The 24,493-nt window shown below is 37.1% G+C and overlaps 1 protein-coding gene across 5 annotated transcripts; it reads right to left on the reverse strand.

Annotated features, from left to right (window-relative positions):
• Positions 1-4,721: 4,721 nt before the first annotated feature.
• Positions 4,722-10,060, reverse strand: LOC121985960. 5 transcript variants are annotated; one of them, XR_006113313.1, is made up of 7 exons: positions 9,966-10,060; positions 8,377-8,836; positions 7,221-7,355; positions 7,097-7,139; positions 5,958-6,034; positions 5,652-5,766; positions 4,722-5,137 (listed from the first exon to the last, which is right to left on the reverse strand). XR_006113313.1 is itself a non-coding variant. In XM_042539713.1 (7 exons), exons 2-7 carry the CDS (start codon positions 8,688-8,690, stop codon positions 5,007-5,009), a joined length of 798 nt encoding a protein of 265 aa, XP_042395647.1. In that variant the 5' UTR covers positions 8,691-8,836; positions 9,966-10,060; the 3' UTR covers positions 4,722-5,006. The 5 variants fall into 5 exon arrangements, 3 of the variants coding, with proteins under 3 accessions (XP_042395647.1, XP_042395654.1, XP_042395641.1); XR_006113314.1 differs by having other exon boundaries at positions 4,722-5,119; positions 9,848-10,018; XM_042539713.1 differs by having other exon boundaries at positions 5,975-6,034.
• Between the last annotated feature and the right edge of the window lie 14,433 nt (positions 10,061-24,493).

A 24,493-nucleotide genomic window follows, 5' to 3' on the forward strand; every position in this document is an offset into this window, starting at 1 on the left:
TTCGATCGAAACCAATTGAATTTGAGTGCGACAAATTCCAGCAATAATTGATGGCTCAGCTACACTTCATCTTCCACGATCATACCTCGTCATGTTAGAACAACGTGACGAGAGAGAGCAGTTTCCCTAATTAATTTGTTCTTGCTCCTTGTCCCTAGCCACTTGGATGATATATCTAAGAAAAATAACGACAAAGCTCTCTAATTAAAATAAAGCAATTAAAACCCTACAAGGTTCAAGAAATGAATCGTTTATATCCCACAAGGCAAAGAACTAATTGGCTTCGAGCATATTAGAATACGTTTAAAAATTCATTAGCATTCAGAATTAAATGAGTACATACAGAATTAAATAAGCGGACAAGTTAACGACGGGTGCCATGTGTCATTTCTTTGTCACTTCTGTTGAATTTTTTTTCCCATGTTTGGCGCATTATGTGTCGGCTATCAATTTTGAACATGTTTCCTGAAGGAAACGTACGTGCCACCACGATGCCAGAGACAATGTTTTCATGATCATGATGAGGCGTATGCACCGTTGAAAAACGTAGTCGAAACATTCATTAAGAAGGCCCACTGTGAAACACCCATCACATCAGGGGCGGATTTAGGATTTTAGGTTTGGAGGGGCCGGGTTTATGCGATTTTTAGTTGTGTGATGATTTGTCCATGAAAATGTTGTCACAAGGTAGTGTGATCAATCTATCGACAAGGATAGATCTAGAATTTTAGATTTGAGCACCGCATACTAAGTGATAAAAATAAGTGGTATATAATTTTCAATAATTAAAAAATATAATAATTAAAATAATAAATAGAATACTCACAGTAATATCACGTATTATTCATGTTGTGATTATTGTCTCATTGAGCAGGGAATTGCTCCTAACCAAGCTCTATATCCAATAGTCCTCTCCCATCTCAAATAATTTTACGAGGAATCACAAGGAAATATATTATGAGAACCATCTTACATATACTTGCTAATGCTACAATAAGAAAATATATTATGACGCTCATTAATTTCTGAATCTGCTTCCATTCGCTACCCTCCAAAGAAAGGTTTGAGAAATTGAAATTGGTGTTAGAAATTAAGTGGTAGAGATGCGTCCCTAGGCTAGTCCTCCTGCATCGGTCTTGTTGAACTTCGTGCTACTTTCGCTCGCCAGTTGCCATGATGTTAGAGCACAATTTCGAAAGTGATGAACTTAGACTGAAACAAGTCGAGCTAATTAGAGAGACTCAATAAAAGGTATTTGCATTTCCGATTGAGGCACAAAAGAAAATACGAATGAAGATGGAGCATACAGTACATTAGATTTTGGCTGATGTGTCTTTTGCCACATGATTACACAACCTTTAAGCATATAGGGAATCTAATATATGTGAACATGCCCCAAAGTTAGGGGGGGGCCGTGGCCCCCCCTAGTCATGCACTAGATCCGCCCCTGCATCACATGCAGCTGCATTTCCAAGTCGCTCCCAAGTAACTATGCGAAACTAATGCTTTGCACTAATTACTGGACCAACTCTATCAACTTCAATCAATTATTATTTTCTTCAATATAAACCATGGTCAAACTTTTGCAAATTTGAAAGTAGAATTCTTTATAAATAGTAGAGGTCTAACCATTGGAGAGAAATTTTAGATACCGGAGCCTCCGAATAATTTGTTATTGTTTTAAGGTTATTTTAGTCTTTTTATATCTTAGGATTTTATATATATTTAAATAATTATTTCTATTTAATTGATGTTAAGAAATTTTTTGGATGAATAATATTTACGGCCATGACGTTTATTTGCCATTTTTTTATTTCTTGATATTCTTCTTAATCAATAGATTTTAGAAGATTATTTTCGACGTTTGTATTTGAATTAACGGAATCAATATATCCCGCAGGATAATCATTATTTTACTCGGCGTCATTTGGTATCAGAGTCTCAGCATCTTCTTCAATAGGTCGTTATCGTAGTCGTAATAGACAGGTTGCGATCGAGGAAGTCCTGCACTGTGATCGTAGCATCCAGGATGTGAAGATTGAGGATTTACAAAGATAAGCTGCATAATTAACCCAACATCTAGCGGTGCGAGATTTTGAAGATTGTGAGATCTCTTATCATGATTTTGGTTCCGCTTTAAAAAAAAAACCCATATCACAAACATGCTTAATTCCCAGAGTGCCATGGTCAAGAGGATCGTTATGTAGACTTTGGTTTATGGGTGATCTGCCTGAGTTTTGTAGCACGTTACAAGTAGAGGAAATTATTGATTGGATTAACGAAGTGCAGGGAATTTTTTATTATATGGAAGGTCCCAATCGTGTGAAAGTTAAATTGATCGCCATCAAACTAAGAAGCAAAGCATTAACATGATGGGAGTAGTTGCGATGATCATATGATAGATAGGGCAAAGCCAAGATCATTGATTGTGAGACTTTCTTCTTTTTGGTTACACTTAAATTTTGTTTCAAAATGATTAGGTTTCACCATGGAGAACGATAATTTAGACGTATGATTTGGATGAATTCAAAGATGATTTAGAAGAGGAATTTGACCCGATCATGATAAGAAGAGGAATGGAATGTTCAAGGATGATTATTATGATGATGATATCGATTATGGATTTAGGAGCAAGGAAAAAGGAGATCTAGAGAAGCCAGATTTCAATAAGGAGGATGAATTGTTTGGCAGTGAAAAAGAGGGATTCAAGGTAGCTCGAGAGAGATTATTGAAACAAAAACATGTAGTAGCAAGAGAAGAAGAACCTAAGTAGGAAGATAACAAGAGGAAGAAGACTCAGAAGTTGAAGGAAACAACCATTGGTGAGGGGACTTATGGTGCGTTGCCTCTCTCCCTGATTGGCAACTAACCTTTCCCTACATCAGCCAAGACAACAAATGGGATCAATGTATCATCGCTTCTTGCTAATCTTTGCCATTACTTCTCCTTTGAAGAGATTCAAGCTGCCACACAAGACTTTGATGAATCTCTCATTCTTGGTGTTGGTAGATTCAGGAAGGTCTACCTTGGGGAGATTGATGACGGAACCGTGAAGGTCACAATCAAGCATGGTAACTCAATGTCAGAGCAAGGCATCCATGAATTCCAAACTGAAATTGGGATGTTATCCAAGCCCTGACACATGCATCTTGTTTCCTTGTTTGGTTACTGTGAGGAGAACTATGAAATGATCTTAGTTTATGATTATATGGCTTATAACACACAAATGCCACCACCTCCATGGAAGCAAAGATTTGAGGTCTACATTGGGCCTGCGCATGGGCTGCATTACCTTCACACAAGCTCAACATACACCATCATACATCGAGATGGGAAGACCACAACATATTGTTAGATGCAAATTGGATCACCAAAGTTTCAAATTTTGAACTTTTGAAAACTGGTCTGGCAATGGTTGACACTCATGTCAGCACAATAGTGAAGGGAAGCTTTAGTTAACTTGATCTAGAGTACTTCATGAGGCAATAGCCGCTAGGAGATTTTGCCGAGTTAATGTCAGAGGATCTTCCTTTTGGGCTACCACCTGATGATACTAAATTAAACTCAAGGATGAATTTTTTTTTAACCTGAGACGACTGGTGTAGGAGGCTCCGAATAATTTTTATTATTATTTAGGGTTATTTTCATCTTTTTACCTCTTAGAATTTTGGATATATTAAACAATTGTTTAATTGATGTTAGGAGAGTTTTTGGATGAATAATATTGTTGGCCGTGTCGTTAATTTCTCTTTTTTCTATTTCTAAATATTCTTAGGAATCAACAAAGTTTAGAATATTATTTCTGATATTCATGTTCAAATCAACAGAATCAATATAATCTACAGGATAATCACTATTACTTTGCAGCATGGTCATTGTGTCTTCAAATTGAGGTTATCTTGACACACGTTCGTAATCTTTGATTGCACATATATAGCAATCCCTTGTGCTCCTGTTTTTAGTAAAGGCACACTGAAAGTCGCTAATAATCTTCAAAAATTACTTATCTTCTTATAGCTAAAGCAGATCTCCTTTGATTACATCCCAAGAGAGGAGGATGAACTCTACGTGAAAATCATAGGATATCCAGGACCTTTAAATTTCCCTAAACACTTAATAGTAGTTGGGATCTCTCCCCTACAAAAACGCACCTCCAAAATTTTTGAGAATTTTTATGTTAGCATGTTTTTCGTATAATGTTAAATCAAACTCAAATAGAACAAATGAAACACTTTCATTCATACCTACTTTTGGAAGTTGCTTAAATTTGTCTAACCTCTCTACTCATCCACGTGGTTGAGACTTGAGTCTTAGCACAAAGGATCTAGAGAGAGTAAAGCATAAAAGGAGAATAAGAGGACTAGAATTCGAATCCCAAATAGGATAAATATCTTGAAGGTTGACTTCTAAAGTGTGCAGCAGTTGTGCTAATCAGGAGGAAGAAATCAAAGAAGGTCCCGAGTAGATGGATCCTGCAAACTCTCCTACACTAGCCGAATCAAGAACAAGAAGCTCAGGCCAATTTGCACCTCAAAAACATCTTGAGGTTGACCTAGGTCTAGAGATAAGTAGTCATCTGCACTAGGATTATCCCAATCTGGAAGGCACCCCCCAATCGAAGATGAGGGACAGCAAAAGCTCAAATTGCTGCTAGCAAATCAAAACATTCTATGACGACCGTCCTTGCGTAAATAGAAACGTGCACATAAATAACTATCCTATTGAAGACAAAGACAATTATGAATGTTTACACTTACATGCAAAAGCATCACAAACTATGGTGATCAATGTACAGGACACTTCCCAAGGTGATTTTTTGTAGAGTGAAATGCAATGAAACAGGTAGATAAGACCAGAAAGAAAGAACAAAAAAACTGAAAGTTGAACGGTACACTTTTGTTGTTTATATGCAAACAATCGTTAAGCAAAGATGAATATTTTTCCTATATTGTGTAAATTTTAGGGGGAATGACTAGTTCACTGTTACCTTGCATAATATACCACTTCTATACGGTTGGATGGTACTGACTATTGAAAGTCATGTCTGTCGTCCGAAGACTTCTCCTTGTACTCTGCTCTTGACAACATTCTATGGCAAGTCGAAAAGAAGTGCCTAATCCTAGCACAATGAGAACACCTGTAAAGTATGCTAATGGAATTAGCTAACATATCTACTTGCGTAAATATCTACGTGCCTAACAACAGTGTCTCTCTAAGTCTAAAAGAAGACATATCGAACTAATTGCTGCATGAAACAGATGCGAAGTTCCATTCCGAATCTGCCACAATTTTAATTAAGGCATATGATTCTCTTTGCCAGTAAATAATGATATCTACCTCACCTTTAAGAAACTTCAGAAGAAGAAAAAAAAGGTACTTGCACTTTTGAAAATTTAGCAGTTGCCTCAGTAGTGGAAATAGAAGATCTCAGTAAGAATTATCATCTCAAAGGAAGTAGTTGTTAACCAAAAAGTTATCTTCTCGTCTGAAATATTCCTTTCTTGGAAATACAAGATACTTGATTTTGTCCATTCTTTCCTAAAGGATCTGAATGATTCTAAGTTGATAGACAACCGATAAAGTACAATTGGAGACGAAAATATATAACTGAGATACTTAGTAAACGGATCACAGTAGGATAAGAATGTTACCTATAATGATGTTCACTGGCAAGGCAGAAACACCAAGAGAAACTGACACTAGCACATCCAACAGCAGTCCTCCAATTAAAATAGCAAATGCAACCCAAAGTGGACTAAAGCATCTCTGACCACACAAAGAAGCAAGTGTAAGTATGTCTACAATCAGTGGAATGAAGTAAATTCTTAATGTGAAAACTACAAATGGTATTGCGACAATGATACTGTTGGCGTCAATAATAAGTAAAAGTGCATTCCACATAAAACTCAAATTGACTGAAGGAGACAGTGCGATGCTAAATCTGAAGTTCCAGCAACCTTAGAAAGATTGATACCCTTTCATGTTCTTGTCCCCTCAGGTAGCCTGAGTTGATCCTCCACAACCAGCTGTTTGACTGTTGAAAAATGGAAAGATGGCATGTTAAAAAACCTCTAGTTATCCAGACTTGAAGAGCTTATCAAATCCTTGAACAACTAATGTAACATCTAAGAGTTGGAAATATAATCCTACAAGACAGCAGCAAACTTCGTTCACAGAAAAGCTGGCAGATTTATGAATAATTTCACTTTGCTGGGACAAATGATGCAGGAAATAAGTTTATCAAACTTGCTTTGCTATATAGATTTCCAAAGAGGGTCTATGGATCTGGGTTGAAAAATTGTAAGAATATATTATTTAAAAAAGTTGATATTATTCCCTAAAAATAAGGTGAAATGTTATGCTAGTTGAAATAAGTTTCGATAAATCAGCTAGTTGAAAACTATCATCCATGACTCATACCTAAACTTAAATATAAGTTCAAACATCAGCTAAAAATAACTACTAAGTTCAAAGTTCAAATTTCAAATACAGGTCTACCACAAATCCACAACCAAACATAAGTACACAATAACATAAAAGTTTGCTTTCACTTTCTAAACAAATCATATACATAAAGTGCTAAAAAGTAAAAACAAGTTGTTCCTCTGTGAGTTGAATAAGATGATGAGAAGGCAAGAAGGAACTAGTGGGAATAGGATTGATGAAAGAAAGAAGCGAGGCTTAACAAGTAGTGAGCAACAGAAGTGAGCGTCAGTTAAAATAAAAAGGAAACGCCAAACTTAAGTTGGCACTTGCACAGAATGTGGGCGACTAATGCTAGACTGACATGTCAAACATAATCAATCTTATGACAACAGCACTAAGAACACAATCTACATAAACTTGGTTTGATCTTTGAATCAAGGGCCATGGATCGTCTCTGTTGAGTCATACACTCACGAGTCATAGGTCAACTTTTGAGTTTCAAGATCTTGGTAAAAGAAACTCAAAACCAATTTCTCAGTCACAGAACTTTCTACAAATTTCTAGTGTCCTTAGAAAGTAGAAATTGTATGTAATCTGTTATACAAAACGCCAACGACGTTTTATTCAGGTCACTAAGAGAGAAACTTCTAGACAAATTCAATATACTCACACTTGGCTGTGACTCTGGAAATGGTACATTTGCAGCAATCTGTCTGGATAAAGGATTCAAGTTAAATAATTACTTCACCTACAATTTATGTAACTTAGAAACTCTTCCATAGTAGAAGACTTACTGGCATATCTCACATTTATTTGAACCTTTAGTATGAAACCAAATATCAATGCAAGAACGATGAGCTTTGGCAAGCTCGCCTCGGCATCTGCACCCAAGATCAATCAGTGGTTCTTCTGCTTGCTGCTGACATACTCTGCGAAGGTTCGATGCAAAAATTAACTACAGGATTAAAACTCAAATACAACAAAAATAATAATACGGAAAAGAAAAAAGATGAACTACAATTATTATATTATTATGTAGTTTAATTTTAGAAGAGAAGAAGAAAAGCTTTATGAAAAATATTAGAATAATATTTGAGATTGAAAAGACCGGATGCGACTTGCGAGTAGTTCCATTGCTTAGACCAAAATGATTATATTAATCTCAATGGGCTGTCCATCTAACTTCCAGCCTAGTAATATACTCAACTTGGATATAGTTATTCCGTGGGAACAATCTTGCGTTCAAAAAATAACTGTGCTTTCGGCCCCTTCCTAATCTCGATTGACAAAGAACCATGATAAATGGGGACAAACCTGCAAGAGATAGAACAGCAGCTAAAGAGAACAACAAGCTCCATTCCATTATGAGTTCTTGTCCATCTTCCATTTTCTTGCTCCTCCTAGCAATTTTCTTTCTTTTTTATTTTTAGGATTGCTCTCCCTCCAACAATTGCATGTTTCTCCCTTCTCCAATAGCAACACTAAATCTTGAGGTTGACCTATCTATTCCAGAGTTTCACCTTTTCACAAACTCTAGGAATTGACATGGTACAACCATTGCTTCTGTCATTGATCCTTGATAAAAATATACATCTTAGAATAAAATCATTCCAGAAAACCAAGACAATTTTTAGTATCACAATTATGGTCCTTGCCAACGGAAGAAATTGATTATGTGCCACATATTTTTAAGACACAGGTGCTTAATCTCTTTGCCATTATCTGTTTAGTGTATTAAATGATGTACCTTGCTGATGAATGCATTTGTTGTCTTTTGTGACTAGCATATTGAATACTACTCTGTGTACTACAATAAAAGCAAACACAGTTCCCAGCCAAGAAAACTCATAATAATGAGTTTTAAACTAAACTACAATTCATCAGTTCATTCGAACATAATACGTAACATCTAATGGGGAAATGCATTCAGAAGTGCAATAATTCTTTTACCTGCATTGCTCCTGATAGCTCCCACTCCTTGACAAGAAACCCTTCTTTGAGGAAGTCATCCCAGGAATCATCTCATCACCATCAGAAGTTGTACATTTGGAGGTATTCTTGTTGGGTTTTGTGATTTCATCGGTTGGCGGAATTATTATGATGCTTAGTGATATAGGAGGCATGGAACTATCTGCAGGCACCTCGAGTGAAACTATGCCGTCCTCTCCTCTTCTTTCATTTCCACTATGATTTAGGGTGGTACATAAATTGGGTTCAGATGATCCCTCGAATCTTTCCTGCTCCACTGTACCATTATTAAGCATTGCTCCTTTTGTAATAACACCGTCTTCAGGGTTCCACTTGCTATGCTTCAGAGCTCATGAACTGACAAATCATCTGGTTCTGTCTTCCTGCTCCAATTGTTTCATGGGCTTGTGCAATAAAAGAAAAGTGCTGTGGCATTAATTTCCTACTCAAAAGTCAAAAGAAAGCTAGTTAATGCCAGGTGAAAATTAGTTTCTACTCTATCTAGCTGTCTAAACATCTACAGATAAAGAAAAGGAACAAATCAAAGATTGACATAAAAGTTTATTGCTCTGAATGACAGGACTTATTGAGAATAATGGATTAATTTCATTGGATCTTAAAGTTAATCTAATATGTATTTAGATTTTTAAATAAACCCAAACTAAATGAAGCCCATGTTATAGATAATATTTTAATAGATAAGATTTGACCATGTTATTATATAAAGATAACCTAAAAGTTATATATATATATAAAACATGCGTGTGATTTTGAGAGACTCCAATTATGCTCGTTGGATATCGTTACAGATGTGAACGTCGTGCTAAGATCAACCAAATTCTCCAGATACACAAAAAGGATTTTACGCATCAAGAGGTAAACATTCTACACCAACGGTGTAATTAGAATTCACTTAGGTCTTTGATGGATTCTTTTTTCCGCTGCATTTATTTTATTATTTAATTATTGCACGGAACCAACACAACTAAGCTACCTATGAGCATGCCATGTAGAGCGCCTCCAACGTGATAAAATTTTGAAGAAAAATCACAATAGACATATTGTCTTTGGAAAAAGAAGGCATACGCTTCCAAGCAAATGGAGCCTTCGTTCACACTCTCCTCAAAATCTTGGAAAAGGTAAGCATGTTTAGCATCAAAACCTCAAACTAAAGCAAAATCAGGACTTTATGAGAACAGGGGATGCTAATTAGATGTAAGCTCCCTTTCAAATATTAGATGAAGGAATCATACCAATGAATTAAATTAGAAATACAATAGATTCCTGAAACAGTAGCAAAGCCTGGACTTTAAAGAGAAGAGAAAGAAAAGCCAATCAGAAAGGCAACTAGGCGTATTCCTTTATGAAGAAAAGAGGTAAAAGATCGACGCCACCGAAAGCTAAAAAAACCCAGAACTTTTGGCGAAAGCAAAGAGATAAGTTTACAGCCGACCTCAAAGGGCGAAGCAACAGGCGCCGGGAACAGGCAACCGTGAGCCTCTTAAACAACAGTTGAGGATCGAAACTTGATAGCGGAGAAAACCAGAGTAGAAGCAAATACGAAATTGTACCTTGGAATCGATGCAGAAAAACTAGGAACAACTTCGGCGTTGAGAAGAGGCTTGTTGAATTTGGGAAGGGTTCCCGCGAAAACGACAGCTGAAGGGGGGCCCTTATCATACACACTCCTGTGGCGAGGCCGTGAATTTTATCAATTCACCCATGCATTTTGCATTCTTTGTATGTTTGCCCATATTTTCGAGAAAACCCACTCAACTTTTATATATTTTCAGCCTTTTAACCAATTTTTGATTAAACACGACATTTGGCAGTTGAAAATATGGAGCCGAGCCGAGCCGAGCCGAGCCGACTTAAGTTTTGTAAGTCTATATTCGAGTTTGTCTCGACTCAATTTATACTCGTTTTGACATGAGCTTGAGCTCGCTCTAGTATATACAGTTGAGCTTAATTATGAGCTCGAGCTCATTGTTTTTTATTTTTTAATAAATAAATTAATATATTATATATTATAAAAAATATATTATTACGGATTTCTTTGTCTCAACAAATCATTGAACCATTAATAATTAGGCTCGAGCTCGATTCAATTTTTAATCAAGTCAATTTAAGTTCAATCAACTTTAAACTCGAGTTAAATTTTGATTGAACCATTTATGAGTAACTCACAAAGGACTTAGTACCTCTATTTGTTTTTAAATATAAAGGGCACTTTTTTTATATATAAAACATGTCTCACAATAAGTGATCTATTTTAAATACATTTAAATTCACTAACATATCACTTGGCATATTATATCAATTTTAATCAAAACTACTTCAACCCTTATAAATATTAAATAAAAAAATTATAAATAATATATTTTCAAATAAGGTAATATAATTTTTTTAAAACACTACACGTATTTTATATTAAAAAAATATATATTTTTAAAAAATTTAAAATCAATAAAAAAACATAATTTATAAATAACATATACTTTTTTAAAAAATTGCTACATAAATTCTAGTTTTTTAAAAAAATAAATAAATAAAATCTTTGATAAATTTTAATTTAAAAATATTTAGATTAATTTGATAAAATTTTTATAAGCTTAAGAGTAAATTAAAATTTTAATAAATAAATAAAATAAAAATTTAGAAACATGATAATTTTGCTTAAAATTCCTTATGTTATAGTTGTGGACAAAATTACTATACGATAATTTTAAAATTATTTAGTCATTTCTCTTAAAGTGCATTTTTTTCTTTGGATTCAAAATTTATAAATTGAGTGATCAAATAGTATTTTTTTTTTTAATCAAAATTATTATAGGACAATATCTAGTTGTTTTTATCATCTTGAAACCATAGTCAACTCTAAGTAATACCCTCTTAGAGTAAGTCTATCTATTCAAATTCAACTTTTTAAAAAGAAGATAATCATATAACAATTTTGTTCAAAATTATTACAAGATCATTATTAATTGTCGAGTCATTTTAAAAATATGAGTGGATTTCATTGGTCACCTAGGGTGTGATGCATCTATCTATTTAGTACAAAAGTTGACATAAAATATTTATGTAGTAGTTTTGACCAAGATTATTATGAAGTCATTTGATCACTTTAAAATATGAATAAATTTCAATGGCCTCTTAAGATGTATCTATCTGTTCAAATAATTAAGTGGAAATTGGTCACCAAACTTTGTAGACTGTGGAAGGCTCCACAAGCAAAGAAATAATATTGGGTTTTATAATGCACATGGAAATGGGAAAGGGGTTTGGAGGAAGCTTAATTATGCTTGTCATGGACCAAATTACTTGCACAGTCTCTCTCGAAAAATAAATATCGATTATGTCACACACATATAAATTGGGGTCCACGTTGAGTTGTGTGACAAATGACAGTGAGTTGGGTAGAACTAACTTAGAAAATAGTGAATTTTTTGCAAAATGAATTATAATTTATAATTGGTGAGTGTGACAATCCTATCTAATTATAATTGATTAATTAATATTCATCATCTATTGATATATATCCACAGTGGTATATAAATTATGTGTACTAATTGGCAAAATTCTCAAAATATTCATTTGAAGTTCGTTAAATTATCATCGACCGAATTTAATTTCTAAAAATATCCAAAGGGGTGCATTTTTAAAAGTGATTATCTAAAATAGTGGCCCTCCTAGTTCGTTCTCTATCAAAACTTACTTGTTGTGTTGAGTCATCTTAGTCACTCGAACTTAGATAGATAAGAATCTGGCCAAAATACTATGACCTCTCTCTTTCTTTTCATAATGTTCCCACTAGGTTTACAAAGAATTGACAATTCTTCTCACTCTCTTTAACAAGTAATACCCTCATGTAGATGTCCAATTGGTTAGAAGATAGCAGATTTACTATAATAGGGTAGAGATCAATTGCCGACAAACACATGTCCTCGAAGAAAAATTTCCTCTTACCCTTAACCACTTGACGGTTAGTTATAAACTAATTCGGTGATTTACCTCCATTCACATAAACTGGAAACAATCTATGATGAACGCATAGGGTGAGCGTAATCACATTTTGCTATAAAGTAATAATAAACCTAATTATTACTTTGATTATGTTTATTACTTGATTGATCGGGCATAGAGGTGGCAAATGAGTCCGGTCATGCAATATTGCATCATTATGCTAGTCCATTCAAAGTGCAAAGGTTAAACATTGACCAAGCTCGAATCGACCTGATTGATCATGCGTAGAGGTGTCAAATCGACTCCCGATCAAAGTTGACCAAGCATGAGTTAACTCGAGTTGCAATTTTGATGTTGATTAATATGCTTGTTGATCGAGTGAGATAATAAATAGGTCAAGGCTGACCAGATACTTGGTGATCAGAAGTCTAATAGGTAGTTGTTAAGATGAAAGTTCAAGTGGGTCACGGTTGACTAGATACTTGATAGTTAGAAATCTAATAGGGAGTTGGCATAAGGCGTGAAGTTCTGGAAGGTCAAGGTTGCTTGAATGCTAAGCAACGATGAAGTCTCAACAGATTATGGTTGATCGGATACTAAACAATGATAAAGTCTTGGTAGGTCAAGGTTGACCAGATGCTAGACAATGAGAAGTCTCGATAGGTCAACATTGACCAATGTCAACCTAATAAAGTCCTAGTAGGTTGAGGTCAATTGGATATCAAACAAGATAAGAATTCATTTTTGATAAGGCTAAAATAGAAGTATCAGTCAATTGATAAGGTATATCGATTGACTAATAGACACAAAACCTCTCAAATCTAAAAAATACGATTGCTACAGTAGTGATACAATACTCTACAGTAATCATAAAATAATATTTTGCTACATTATTCTATAGTATCAGTCAATTGATAGGTTTAATCACTTGATTGATTATTGTTGGATCAGTTACGCACGTGAGAGGAGGGGTGAATTACATGATTTTTTAAAATCAAAGTACGAATGCAACGAAAAAATAGAAATCAAGAAGACAATTAAGCGAAGTAGAAACAGATACGGTCGGTTTACTTGGTTCGGAGCCTTCGATGACTCCTACTCCAAGACCTAGGTCCTGTGAACCTATTGACGGGTAATCCACTAAAAACCTTTTCCGGTACCTTCGGAAAGGGGAATCGAGTACAAGAAGGTTGAACAAGTGCAACACACTGCACTTGTCCTTTTGTAATATCGATTAGACTGGTATTGATTTAATTTGAGCAGTCATCAGATCTGATAGCAGGGAATCCCGCTTAACATTTTGAGTTACTAGCTTGGATTCTTTAGCAGCTAGTTCAACAGTGTGTGTCGCTTTCAATTATTGTATTTGAGCAGACAATTGTATGTTCTCTATCGTTTGTTTGTCTAGCTTCATCTTTATTTCTACCTGGAGACTGTTTCCAATTGAAGTTGAGCTTCAAAAGTGTCCAGGGCAGTCTTCCACTGGGTTGCCTTCTCACGCTCGATTTTAGCTAGCTTGTGAGCTTCTTGTAGCTAGGCATTTAGCTCCTTTATCCACTCATAGGTACGCGTGGAAGTTGCCTCGGTAACTCGTCGCTTTAGCAACTCGTTTCCTGAGCCAGTTCGTACAATTCTTAAGCAATGCTCATGCTAATTGGTCAATGCTAAAAGATAAGCATAGTTATGAACATTCAAGATGGGTGAAAGACAGTCAATTAAAATTACATTACCTTAGTCTGCTCCTATAAGAACTCATCTGCTAACTTTATAGGAGTAAGCTCGCTGAGCTAGTTTTTTGCATCCTCCCCGACACCTATTAAACGATCTCCTAATAACATCGGAAGGGTAGGAGAAGGGGTGGATGTTGAAGAGATCAGAGCTTGGGCAGGGGGTAAAGAGAAAATGATTGATGATTGATGAAGCCACTCTGGGGCAGCAATGTGGTCTTTGCATGAGGAGACATAGAGAAGCTGGGGTCTGAAGAACCGCCTGATAAAGAAACACCCTCTTGAGTTCGAACGGGACCAAGGGGTAGAGAGGGTTGGATATGGTCTGATCAAGAGATTGCTCTTGTGAATCCTCAGGGGCAGAATCTTGTCGGGTAGAAGACAAGGGCAGAGAAGGTGTCTCCATGGAGACTGCTAGCCTCTTGGGAGGAGGACCAAGGGCAATCTTTCACCCTTTGCGTTTTTTCTATGGAGAGGCACCCTTCTCCACTGGACAATTCTCTGACATTGAAAGCGCATCACAGGGCAATTCTCCTGAAGCGATAATTGCTATAGATTCAGTTGCATGACTTTCAGAAGCTTCATCAGAGGAGATAGTCAAAGGTAAAACCCCATTCGGCTAATAATTCTTGTTCCTTGGTATGAATCTTTGTTGTGTTCAGGTTGATGGCTTTATCGACCAGAGCCTTCAAAATAACATTTATTGCACGAGACAAAAAAATACCTTAGTCAACAATAATGTAAGGATTGAATTACCAATATTTGCTAAAGGAGCTGGATAGTTTCTTGGGGATGAGGCTTAATCCAAACAGATATAGGAAGCCTTCGTGTAGCCACCTATGAATTTTAAAACATTGATTGTTTAATTTAGGAAGATAAGAAACAAAAATGGGATCCTGTTTGAATTGGCCAAGGTTAAGAAGAGGAGGAAAATAGGATTACCAATCGATAAGCCAAGTAGCTGGCTTCGGCATTTCCATGAAAAAGAAATGAAATTTTCAGCCTTTGTTTAAAGATGACATGTCCTCAAAGAAGACTGCCTTTGGTCGGGACTAGAAAAGAAAGACACCATATTCTAATTTCTTAGGATAGGAGAAGAGAAAAAGATTGCAGGGTATTGGTGGAATGTTGAATAGGTGAAACAACATGAATGTTCCACACATGTAATGAAAAGCATTCAGAACAAACTGTTGCAAAGGAATCTTGAAATATTGACTCACAAATGACAAAAAGGGATGAATAGGAAAGCACAAACATACTGCTAATTGGTCGGAAAAGAAGGTGACGTGATTGAGAGGAGGAAGGTGAGGCCGATCGTCGGGAGAAGGCAGGACAATGGTATGTCCTTTAGGAATTTCATACTTAGAAGGGATGTAAGCCCTATCAGAATTATCAAAGGTGGAACAGGAGCCATAAAAAGAATTGATGGGAGGTGAACAACTTATTAGATCACTTAAGGCACAGGAGGAGAAGAAATGGAGGAGGAAGGTTCGTCGGAAAAGAAATCGAAGATGATGAAGTACAAGTACTGAGAGTATTGACTGTTTAGGATTTTTTTTATAAAAACTAGTTTAACTGCGACTGTTTGATTAAAACAACATGCGCTTCGGAGACCGTTGATCTGCAAGGAAGGCATATCATCAATTTGTGCAGGTTAACATGCATTAGAAGTTGTTTTAGAAGACAGAAAGGGAAACCACATGGCATCAACCCATGAATGGTTATTTATGATGGAAGTGACAACCACATTATTCCTCTAACCATGAACCTCTCCACGCATCCTCGATAATCTCATATGAGAAAAACTAGCTGCAAGCAGACGATTTTTGAAAAAAAGTTGCCAAGCCTCCAAGGTACAAAGGGAAGGAAGCATGAAAAGGTTGAGCGAGCAAAATTAAGACTTGAGTCCAGTTAGTCAGCTACACCTTTTTTGACTAGACATGAAGGGAAGACTAATGATACGAGTTATGACGGATGGACCTAGAAGGGGACTTGGTGGTCAAAGTCAAGATGATGTGACAGTCCAACTTCAAAAGGAGTAACCCTCCTTTGGCTTGGATCAACTGCCTAGTGTTAAGGTTCTTAGGTTGACCAGACCGGGGTTTAAGTCAATCAGGGAAAGATGATCATCCCTTAGACCGAGCGAATCAAGGAATTTATTGTCTTAAGGGTGGTCAGACCTTAGGGCGACCAAGATTAAGGCCGGCCAACCTTACGTGTTGGCCAGAATGACTGACTCGTTCTATAACTGACCAACTATAAAGGGCAACATGCACGTGTATTTGCCCAATCTTAAAGTCGTGTGAACATGTATGATATGATCGTACAAATATCCGGCCATACAAATATCCGACCATACAAATATCCGGCAGAAAAATAACACAGTGTGGCTGCATCCCTCTTAATAACCCTTTATAGGTCGGGGTGGATAAAGGGTGACAGGGTCTGCAGCACTTATCCTTATATTTCCACCCGGATGGGATCCCTGTAAAACATAGAGTTATGCAAAATATAATAGAGTGACTTAATGATCAAGAGTTCAATGGAACATTCTAATAGAGAGGCTTGCTTAAAGACCGGTCGGGATATACATAGTAGATAATATTCTAATAAGGTGACCGGCTTAAAGACCAGCTAAAATGTACTCATGCAGCATAACGTGAAGGTCGTATTAAAGACCAATCAAGAGTCATGCAGTATAGCATACGATGAAGTCACTTATATAGAATACAACTGAATGTCTCAATAGGGCGACCAACTCAAGGGCCAGCCGAGTTATATTCAACAGATATTCCAATCAAGCGGTCGGCTTAAGGATCGACCAAGATATATTCAGCAGGTATTCCAATCAAGCGGTCATCTAGGATCGACTGTGTTATACTCAGCAGATAACATCAGCCCTACAGGGCGACCAGCTTAAGGACAAACCGGGTTATGCTTAGCAGATAACATTAGCCCGACAGGACGACCAGCTTAAGGACCGACCGAGTAATGCTCAGCAGATAACATCAGGCTAACAGGACGGTCGACTTAAGAACCGACTGCGATATATTCAGCAGATTGCATCATCTCAATGTGGTTGGCTTAAGGACCGGCCGAGATAAATTTAACATATTACATCATCTCAACAGAAACAGCCGACTTAAGGATCAGTTGAGATATATTCAACAGATAACATCCTAACAACCTTATATAATAATAATTATGTGTCAAAAAATATCCTTCTAGAACCTCTTCAGGGACCATCGTGCCCCCCATCAGCAGACTAATTATAACAGTATATTCCTTAGGTCACTCCAGTGATAACAGAAACTATAAACGACAAAAAGGGTATACACCTAGGTCAGCAGAAGATTCCTTGGATAATTATGGTTATATCTTCTTCTTTATCTAACAACTTCTGACACACTTTGCCACCTCATGATTGTGAAGATTATGTGAAGTAGGAGACAAAAGGGGAGTCTTCTCCGTGATGAAGGTACTCTCACTAAGATCGGCAACTCTACTCTTGCATCCACGTTCTTACTATATATTCTTCATTCGCTCGGATTGGGACTGGTTTGAGCGTCGGAGGACCTTCACCAGGGACTCCCCTGGTTTCAAGGTGTTGATGTTTTGTTGGATCATCTCTGTATGTGCAGGATTGGAGAAAAAGCTTCTTTGAGAGAGAAAGATCTTTTGACAGTTAATCTTTTATCCATGGTATCGAAAACATTATTTCTGCAGATCTCATATAGGATTAATCATCTTTTTAATAGTTGCATATGTAGTTATCATTCAATTCAAGCTCCATGTCCACTTTGTTATAAATAATATACAGGGGAACAAACTCTCACAGATAGAGATAATTAAAGATAAATAAGAATAATAATACTATTTCTATTTAATATAGACATATGGAACTCACTTCTATACTACGATATATATACACACACGACAGCTATCTCTTTTACCCTTTATATTTTATAAACCAAAAAAAAACTCGAAATTTTATCATGATTTCTACTCACGAACTACTTGAGTTAGCTATAATCATTTAACAATTCTTTCAAATGAATAGGTCAATCAAGAATTAAGAGGAACAGGCCCTTGAATGGTTGGTGGCTTATCCAACCTCCCTAGATGATGACAGGATAAGGGATCTCCCTCCCTAATTAATGGCTTGCAGGCACTTGATTTAATTAGTTACAACCACATTGATGCTACCTATTATGTATTTGGCTTGTGAAGTGCTAAACAATCTATTTTGCTAACTTGAACTTTCCTTGTTATTAATTAAAGAGTTGGGAAATTTTCCATCAAGTAATTAACAACAAAAAGCTTAGAGAGGTCTGCAAGCAAAGTAGATGTCTTCTTCAGATTAGCAACTTCATCTTCTCCATTTGGCTTGAAGCCGGCCAGGAATTGGTTGGCAAGATCTCTCTCTTTCTCGTCAAGTCAAGCTACGCTGTGATAGCTTTGTGGGGAGTAAATTAAGGTGAGAATTTGTTCTTACGATAGTTGTGACATGTCTTTGTGTCAAAATTCACTTAGAATATATTTTTTAATAGTATGTACTCTAATCTTATTAGTATAATGTGGTGCTGACGCCCTTGAGCAATATGAATGGTCAAGCATCTAATTAATTAACTGAAGCATATGGTACGTTCAGATAAAGATATTGTATCATAGTCTGCATGCTTCCTTATAAAAGCAGACAATATCCATCATCATTTTTTTTTCGAAGGAGCACCGGGTATCCCTCCTTCAGGGCGTTTAAATTTGAAAGTGATTTTTTATCGACATAAATTTAAAAGTACTCTTCAATATAATAAATGGTCCAACAACTCAATATTTTAGATTTACCATTCCATTAAAAGAAAATATCTTATAAAGTGTCATAGTTAAAAATCATACACAATACGATAATAAAAGGTAGAATTAATCATCCCTGCGGCTCCACACAATCAGCCCCATAATCATATTGTAGTTAACCAATGTGAAGAAGGGCCCAGGGTGACAATATCCATTATCATGCATCATGTAAGAACAAGATTGTCATTGCCCTCTTCCACCAAATGCTTCATTCATGGGCCGATCTATTGTGACCAGTGGACCTGCCAAATGAAACAAATTGAGCCTACTTAAAGTAGATATATATTACTTGTGTCCCTTGAGAACTGAGAGAATTGCATGTGCACTCAGTAGTTTTGATTTGCCATTGATCCTGGTTTGCTTTGGTGCAAGCTAAGTCTAGATCTAATCGTTGGATCATAACTTATTCCATAATCTGTAGGAAATTATCGTCCAAGTTACAAAGGAAATTTACTACATTACAAAATAAAAATTTAATCTTATATATTCAGATGACTTGAGGTGATAATCTTAAGATGTCAGCATGAGCTGATTAGACGATTAAGCTCCAAGTTAGTGTGAGCGAGCGAGGCTTTGCTAGATAACTGTCGAATGATTCCTGTGCCTGAGTGGGAAATTGAGTGTCACCCAAGCACCCAGTGGACTTCTCGAGTCAGAGTGGGAAGTTGAGTGTCGCCTGAGCATATGTCAATGGACAAAGATGGGTGCTTCCTGAGTGGACTCGTCGCTCGACTACCGAGTCGGCTGAGCCTGAGTGGGGCATCACTTCTTGTGCATCAAGTCGGGAGAGCGATGTTGAGTTGAGAAGTCGTGTGCCCGAATGTCGAGTGTCGCCCGAGCTCTCACTATACTCAGTCGGGAAGTGATATGTCATGTTGGGAAGTGATATGTCATGGCCTATGTTTGACTTAGTTTACTTAAAACAAATTTGTCTCCTTCCAACGATGCTTCGAGGTTACATGGGTCGCATGTTTACCAGGATACAATGGCAAACCTCGATTATCACCAAGTACTAGTTGATCATGACAAATTGAGTTTGTACCTAAGTGCTATCACGAGTAAATTGCCAAGCGAAAAAATGTACTATAGAGAATAAAGTGTGGGGAAAGAAGGTGGAAGGCTTATGCGTTTGTATAGGAGCTCAGACGTTCAACATCAATAACTGGTCAAATAAAGGTGATGTGATAAACCGCAAGTGCACGGTCGTTGTCAAGTAATAAAATTTATAAGTCGATCCCATGAGAATTAAGGATTAAATGCTATTGGTTTTGCACTTCGAATTTAGTTAGACAATAATCGATAAACGAGTATTTTAAATTTTTAACTAAGATACGAAAATAAAAGTAAAGAAAGATAACTGAGGAAGTCATGTGTTCAGAAAATATTCTAGGTCGATTGAGTCATTATAATGGTGGATGTTGTGCTACAAATTAGCTCATTCCAAGTTCTCTGTTTATACTACAGGATAGTCTAAAAATTTACCGAATTCCACCTTGTGATGGTGTATTAAAGTACTTTCCCTGCCAGTAATCAAGTATGTCATCAAGTGAATAAGTAACTTAGAGAGCCCGGGTTTTAGTAGAGTACCTCCTATCACAAGGTCTCCACCGAGTATATGTCTCTAGATTATGTAGGTCACTTGCGTAGCGTATGATTAGGAGAAGTCCATTAGGTAAAGTGATAGACTTATCCATAAATAAAATCGTCCTCTCTTAGGAGGTTGCGTTCCATATAGAAGGATAGTTACCTTAGATACTCAACTTTAAAGAAGTATCCTAAGGCCATGCCGAGCTATATCAGAATATACACTCAAAAGAGATGACAATTTATGCATCTGATAAACAAAAATTTAGGTTCACGCATAGTCCCAATATGGACACATAGCAATGTATCTAACTTAGAAATAAGATCTACGCATACAAAAATGCAATATAGATAGATAAATTCACGCTCAAAAGGGAAAGCCTACTTGCTAGCATTTTATCGAATAGAACAAGTGCCATACAAGCTTCATCAAACAAGGAAATTGACAATTTAATAGAGTTTACAACATTCCACACATTACAATTACCTCCTACGTCCTAGAACAATAAGAATCTACTCCATCATGAGAAAATTGTTGTTTCCGGGTAGCTTCTGGAGTATGCAAACTGATCGTCGAGGCTAGTGTTCGACACTATCTCCGTAAACGATATTGCTCCGCTACGGTGCTTAACGGATTGTTGCAATTCGTTCCCAAGATACAATGACGACGAACGTCTCGGAATCGTAGCACTCCGACTTCCGAGACCAGCGAACCTTTTAGTAGACTTCTTGGACTCTTGAATGCACAAGATCAGATGAATGCTTGAGGAAGAGAAGAGAAGATTGAGTGAGTATTCCATCATCTGGAGGGTTCTATTTATACTGAACGAAGAGGTTGAGTGTCCTTTGGGTGAGTGGATGTGTTCCTTGGGCTGGATCGATCTAGATCATCTATTCTGAAGGGTTGTAACCCTTCACCAAGCCCACTTCAATCTCATCCATCAGATCTGAGGAGTTGTGACCCTCAGATCCCGCCTATTGTCATCAGCCATCGGATCTGGATCCATTGATTCGATGCTTCAGATCAAGTCTCATCCCAGGCCGTCAGATCGTTACTCTTTGCGATCCAACGCTCTAGATCGCATCACAAGCGATCCATCATATCTATTTGATCAACGTTGATCAACGGTAGCCATCCATTCCCTAGGTCAACTGTCCAGTCATCTCCCTTTGCCCACGAGGATGCCGCATAGGTGCTGCCACGTCAGGTACGAGTCTGACACGTCACCCGAGTGCCACGTAGGCACTGCAATGTCACCTGGAGCATAAGTAAGCGCCTCGCGACAATGCGCCCATTGCGCACATGGCGGGCTCACAGGTGCGAGCACCTGCTCGCCCTGGGCTAAGGGGTAACCTGTCTTTTTATTTTTGTGTTAACTCCATTAACACATCTTCATTAATAAGTAGAGAATACACATCGAGAATTTCCGATGTGGGACTATTCTCCTATGCACTTTATTAATGAATAACAAATGTTATTTTGGGTTGACTTTAAACATTAATTTCTCATTCACCCTTAATCGGTTTTGAGCAAATTAATAGTCTAAATCTATCTACGCGAATCGTAGATTTCAATTTTGAAGTCAATTACGACTTTCAACAATTGATGGCTTCCTTCCTCTAAATCATTTTGGTCCATTTAAGGCCCCAATATCCAACAATCCCCCACATGAATGGAAATTAATGCAATGCGTGTATGCATGCTGACATTTTACAAGAGTCCAATCGATAAGTCACTGCATCGGGAGAGGTAGCTTGTGGCTTTGAACCTTCCGTAGTGAAATGCTATCGAGTATACTAGGCTGCGCAGTGAACGTGATGTCTTGAACTGCTCAGCTGTTGGTGTATACTTAGACAATAACACCCACACAGAGATCTATCTCACCTACTTTAGGTTCTCATGGTTGGTTCCGTTTCGGCCATGGATACCATCTTGGATTCATGAGTGTTTCATTGAAGCGGCCTGTCTTCACACTCACATAGGTGACACTTCTATCAAGAGTATCCTACCATACTCCACCTTATCAGGTATAGAAGTCACTAAAAGCATAAGCTTAACCTCACTACATGAGGTAGGACAGCACAAATTCATCCTAGGATTGGGATAGAGATAAACTATCTAATGTGCTGGACCACAACTTCTGAACTTCGTTGTCCCATTGAACCAAGATCTTGGGATCTCCAGTCAACAAGGTTGGGTTACCGCTATAGTCGTTTTAGTTGTAGATTTTTAATCTCATTCCTCTTGATGAGCAGTATACTTGATCTCGACTCAACCCCTTCGTTAGAGGATCTGCCAAATTATCTTTGGACTTAACATAGTCGATTGCAATCACTCCATTCGAGATCAACTGCCTAATGGTATTATGTCTACGACGTATATGTCGTGACTTCCCATTATACATATTACTCTGTGCCCTTCCAATCGCCGATTGACTATCACAGTGGATTAGTACGGCAGACACAGGTTTCACCCAGCTAGGAATATCTTCCAAGAAATTCCGCAGCCATTCAGCTTCCTCAGCTGCTTTGTCTAGTGCTATAAACTCGGATTCCATAGTTGACCGAGCAATGCAAGTCTGCTTAGTGGATTTCCAAGATACTGCTCCCCCACCGATCATGAATACATATCCACTAGTGGATTTGGAGTCTTTTGTATCTGATATCCAATTAGCATCACAATATCCTTCCAATACAGCGGGATATTTTCCATAATGTAATCCATAGTTCATAGTATATTTCAAATATCTGAGAACTCGCATCAATACTTTCCAATGTGTGTCGTTTGGTTTACTCGTAAAACGACTCAGTTTGTTGACCGTACAGGCAATATCCGGACGTGTGCAGTTTGTGAGATACATCAAACTGCCTATTATCCGAGAATATTCCAACTGCGATATGGTCTCACCATGGTTTTTTGCTAAGTGTTGACTTAGATCCATAGGTGTTTTCACTGTAGAGAGATCGTACGCATTGAATTTTTTCAATACAGATTCTACATAATGGGATTGTGTTAAAACTATCTCTTCTGATGTTCTGAGAATTTTAATTCCCAATATAACATCTGCTTGACCCATATCTTTCATATCAAAATTTCTGGTCAACATTTTCTTTGTAGTCATGATTACATCATGATTACTGTCCATTATTAGCATGTCGTCTACGTATAGACAGACAATTACATAGCCTTCAGGTGTGTTTTTGACATAAATGCATTTGTCACATTCATTTATTCTGAATTCGTTTGACAACATTACTTTGTCAAATTTTTCGTGCCATTGTTTAGGCGCTTGCTTAAGTCCGTACAACGACTTAACAGGTCGACACACCTTTTTCTCATTTCCAGGAGCCATGAACCCTTCGGGTTGCTCCATATAAATTTCTTCTTCCAACTCACCATTTAAGAATGCAGTCTTAACATCCATTTGATGTATTTCAAGGTCATACAGTGCTGCAATGGCTATTAGCACTCGTATGGACGTAATCCTTGTCACCGGTGAGTATGTATCGAAGTAATTAAGGTCTTCCTCTTGCTTGTATCCCTTGGCTACAAGTCTGGCCTTATACTTGTCAATTGATCCATCAGCTTTATACTTACGTTTTAGTATCCACTTACAACCTAATGGTTTATTACCAGAAGGAAGGTCTACTAATTCCCAAGTATGATTATTCATGATAGACTCAATTTCACTATTGATAGCTTCTTTCCACATTGGAGCATCGGGTCTAGAGAGCTTCACTTAATGTTCTTGGTTCCATTTCTGACATGAAAGTCATGAAATCTGGCCCGAACGATTTCTCAACTCTAGCCCGTTTGCTACGACGTGGCTCTTCACTTTGATCGTCAATAGTCCTTTTATAACAGCTAAGTTAGGTAACGTCATTTTTGTTTGAACTTCCGTTGTTATCACTTTCAACGTTTCCCTTTTTATTTGGGAATACGTTTTCAAAGAATATCGCATTTCGAGATT

This window comes from Zingiber officinale, chromosome 1B (assembly GCF_018446385.1).
Source record: "Zingiber officinale cultivar Zhangliang chromosome 1B, Zo_v1.1, whole genome shotgun sequence".
NCBI classification, from domain to species: Eukaryota; Viridiplantae; Streptophyta; class Magnoliopsida; order Zingiberales; family Zingiberaceae; genus Zingiber; species Zingiber officinale.

Coding starts and splice junctions, on each gene's coding strand:
- LOC121985960 (XM_042539713.1), bottom strand. CDS start 8,690: ATGCTTAATAATGGTACAGTGGAGCAGGAAAGATTCGAGGGATCATCT. Junction 6,035..7,096: donor TTCCAGAGTCACAGCCAAGT/GTGAGTATATTG, acceptor ATTTTTCAACAG/TCAAACAGCTGGTTGTGGAG. Junction 5,138..5,651: donor GCCAGTGAACATCATTATAG/GTAACATTCTTA, acceptor CATACTTTACAG/GTGTTCTCATTGTGCTAGGA.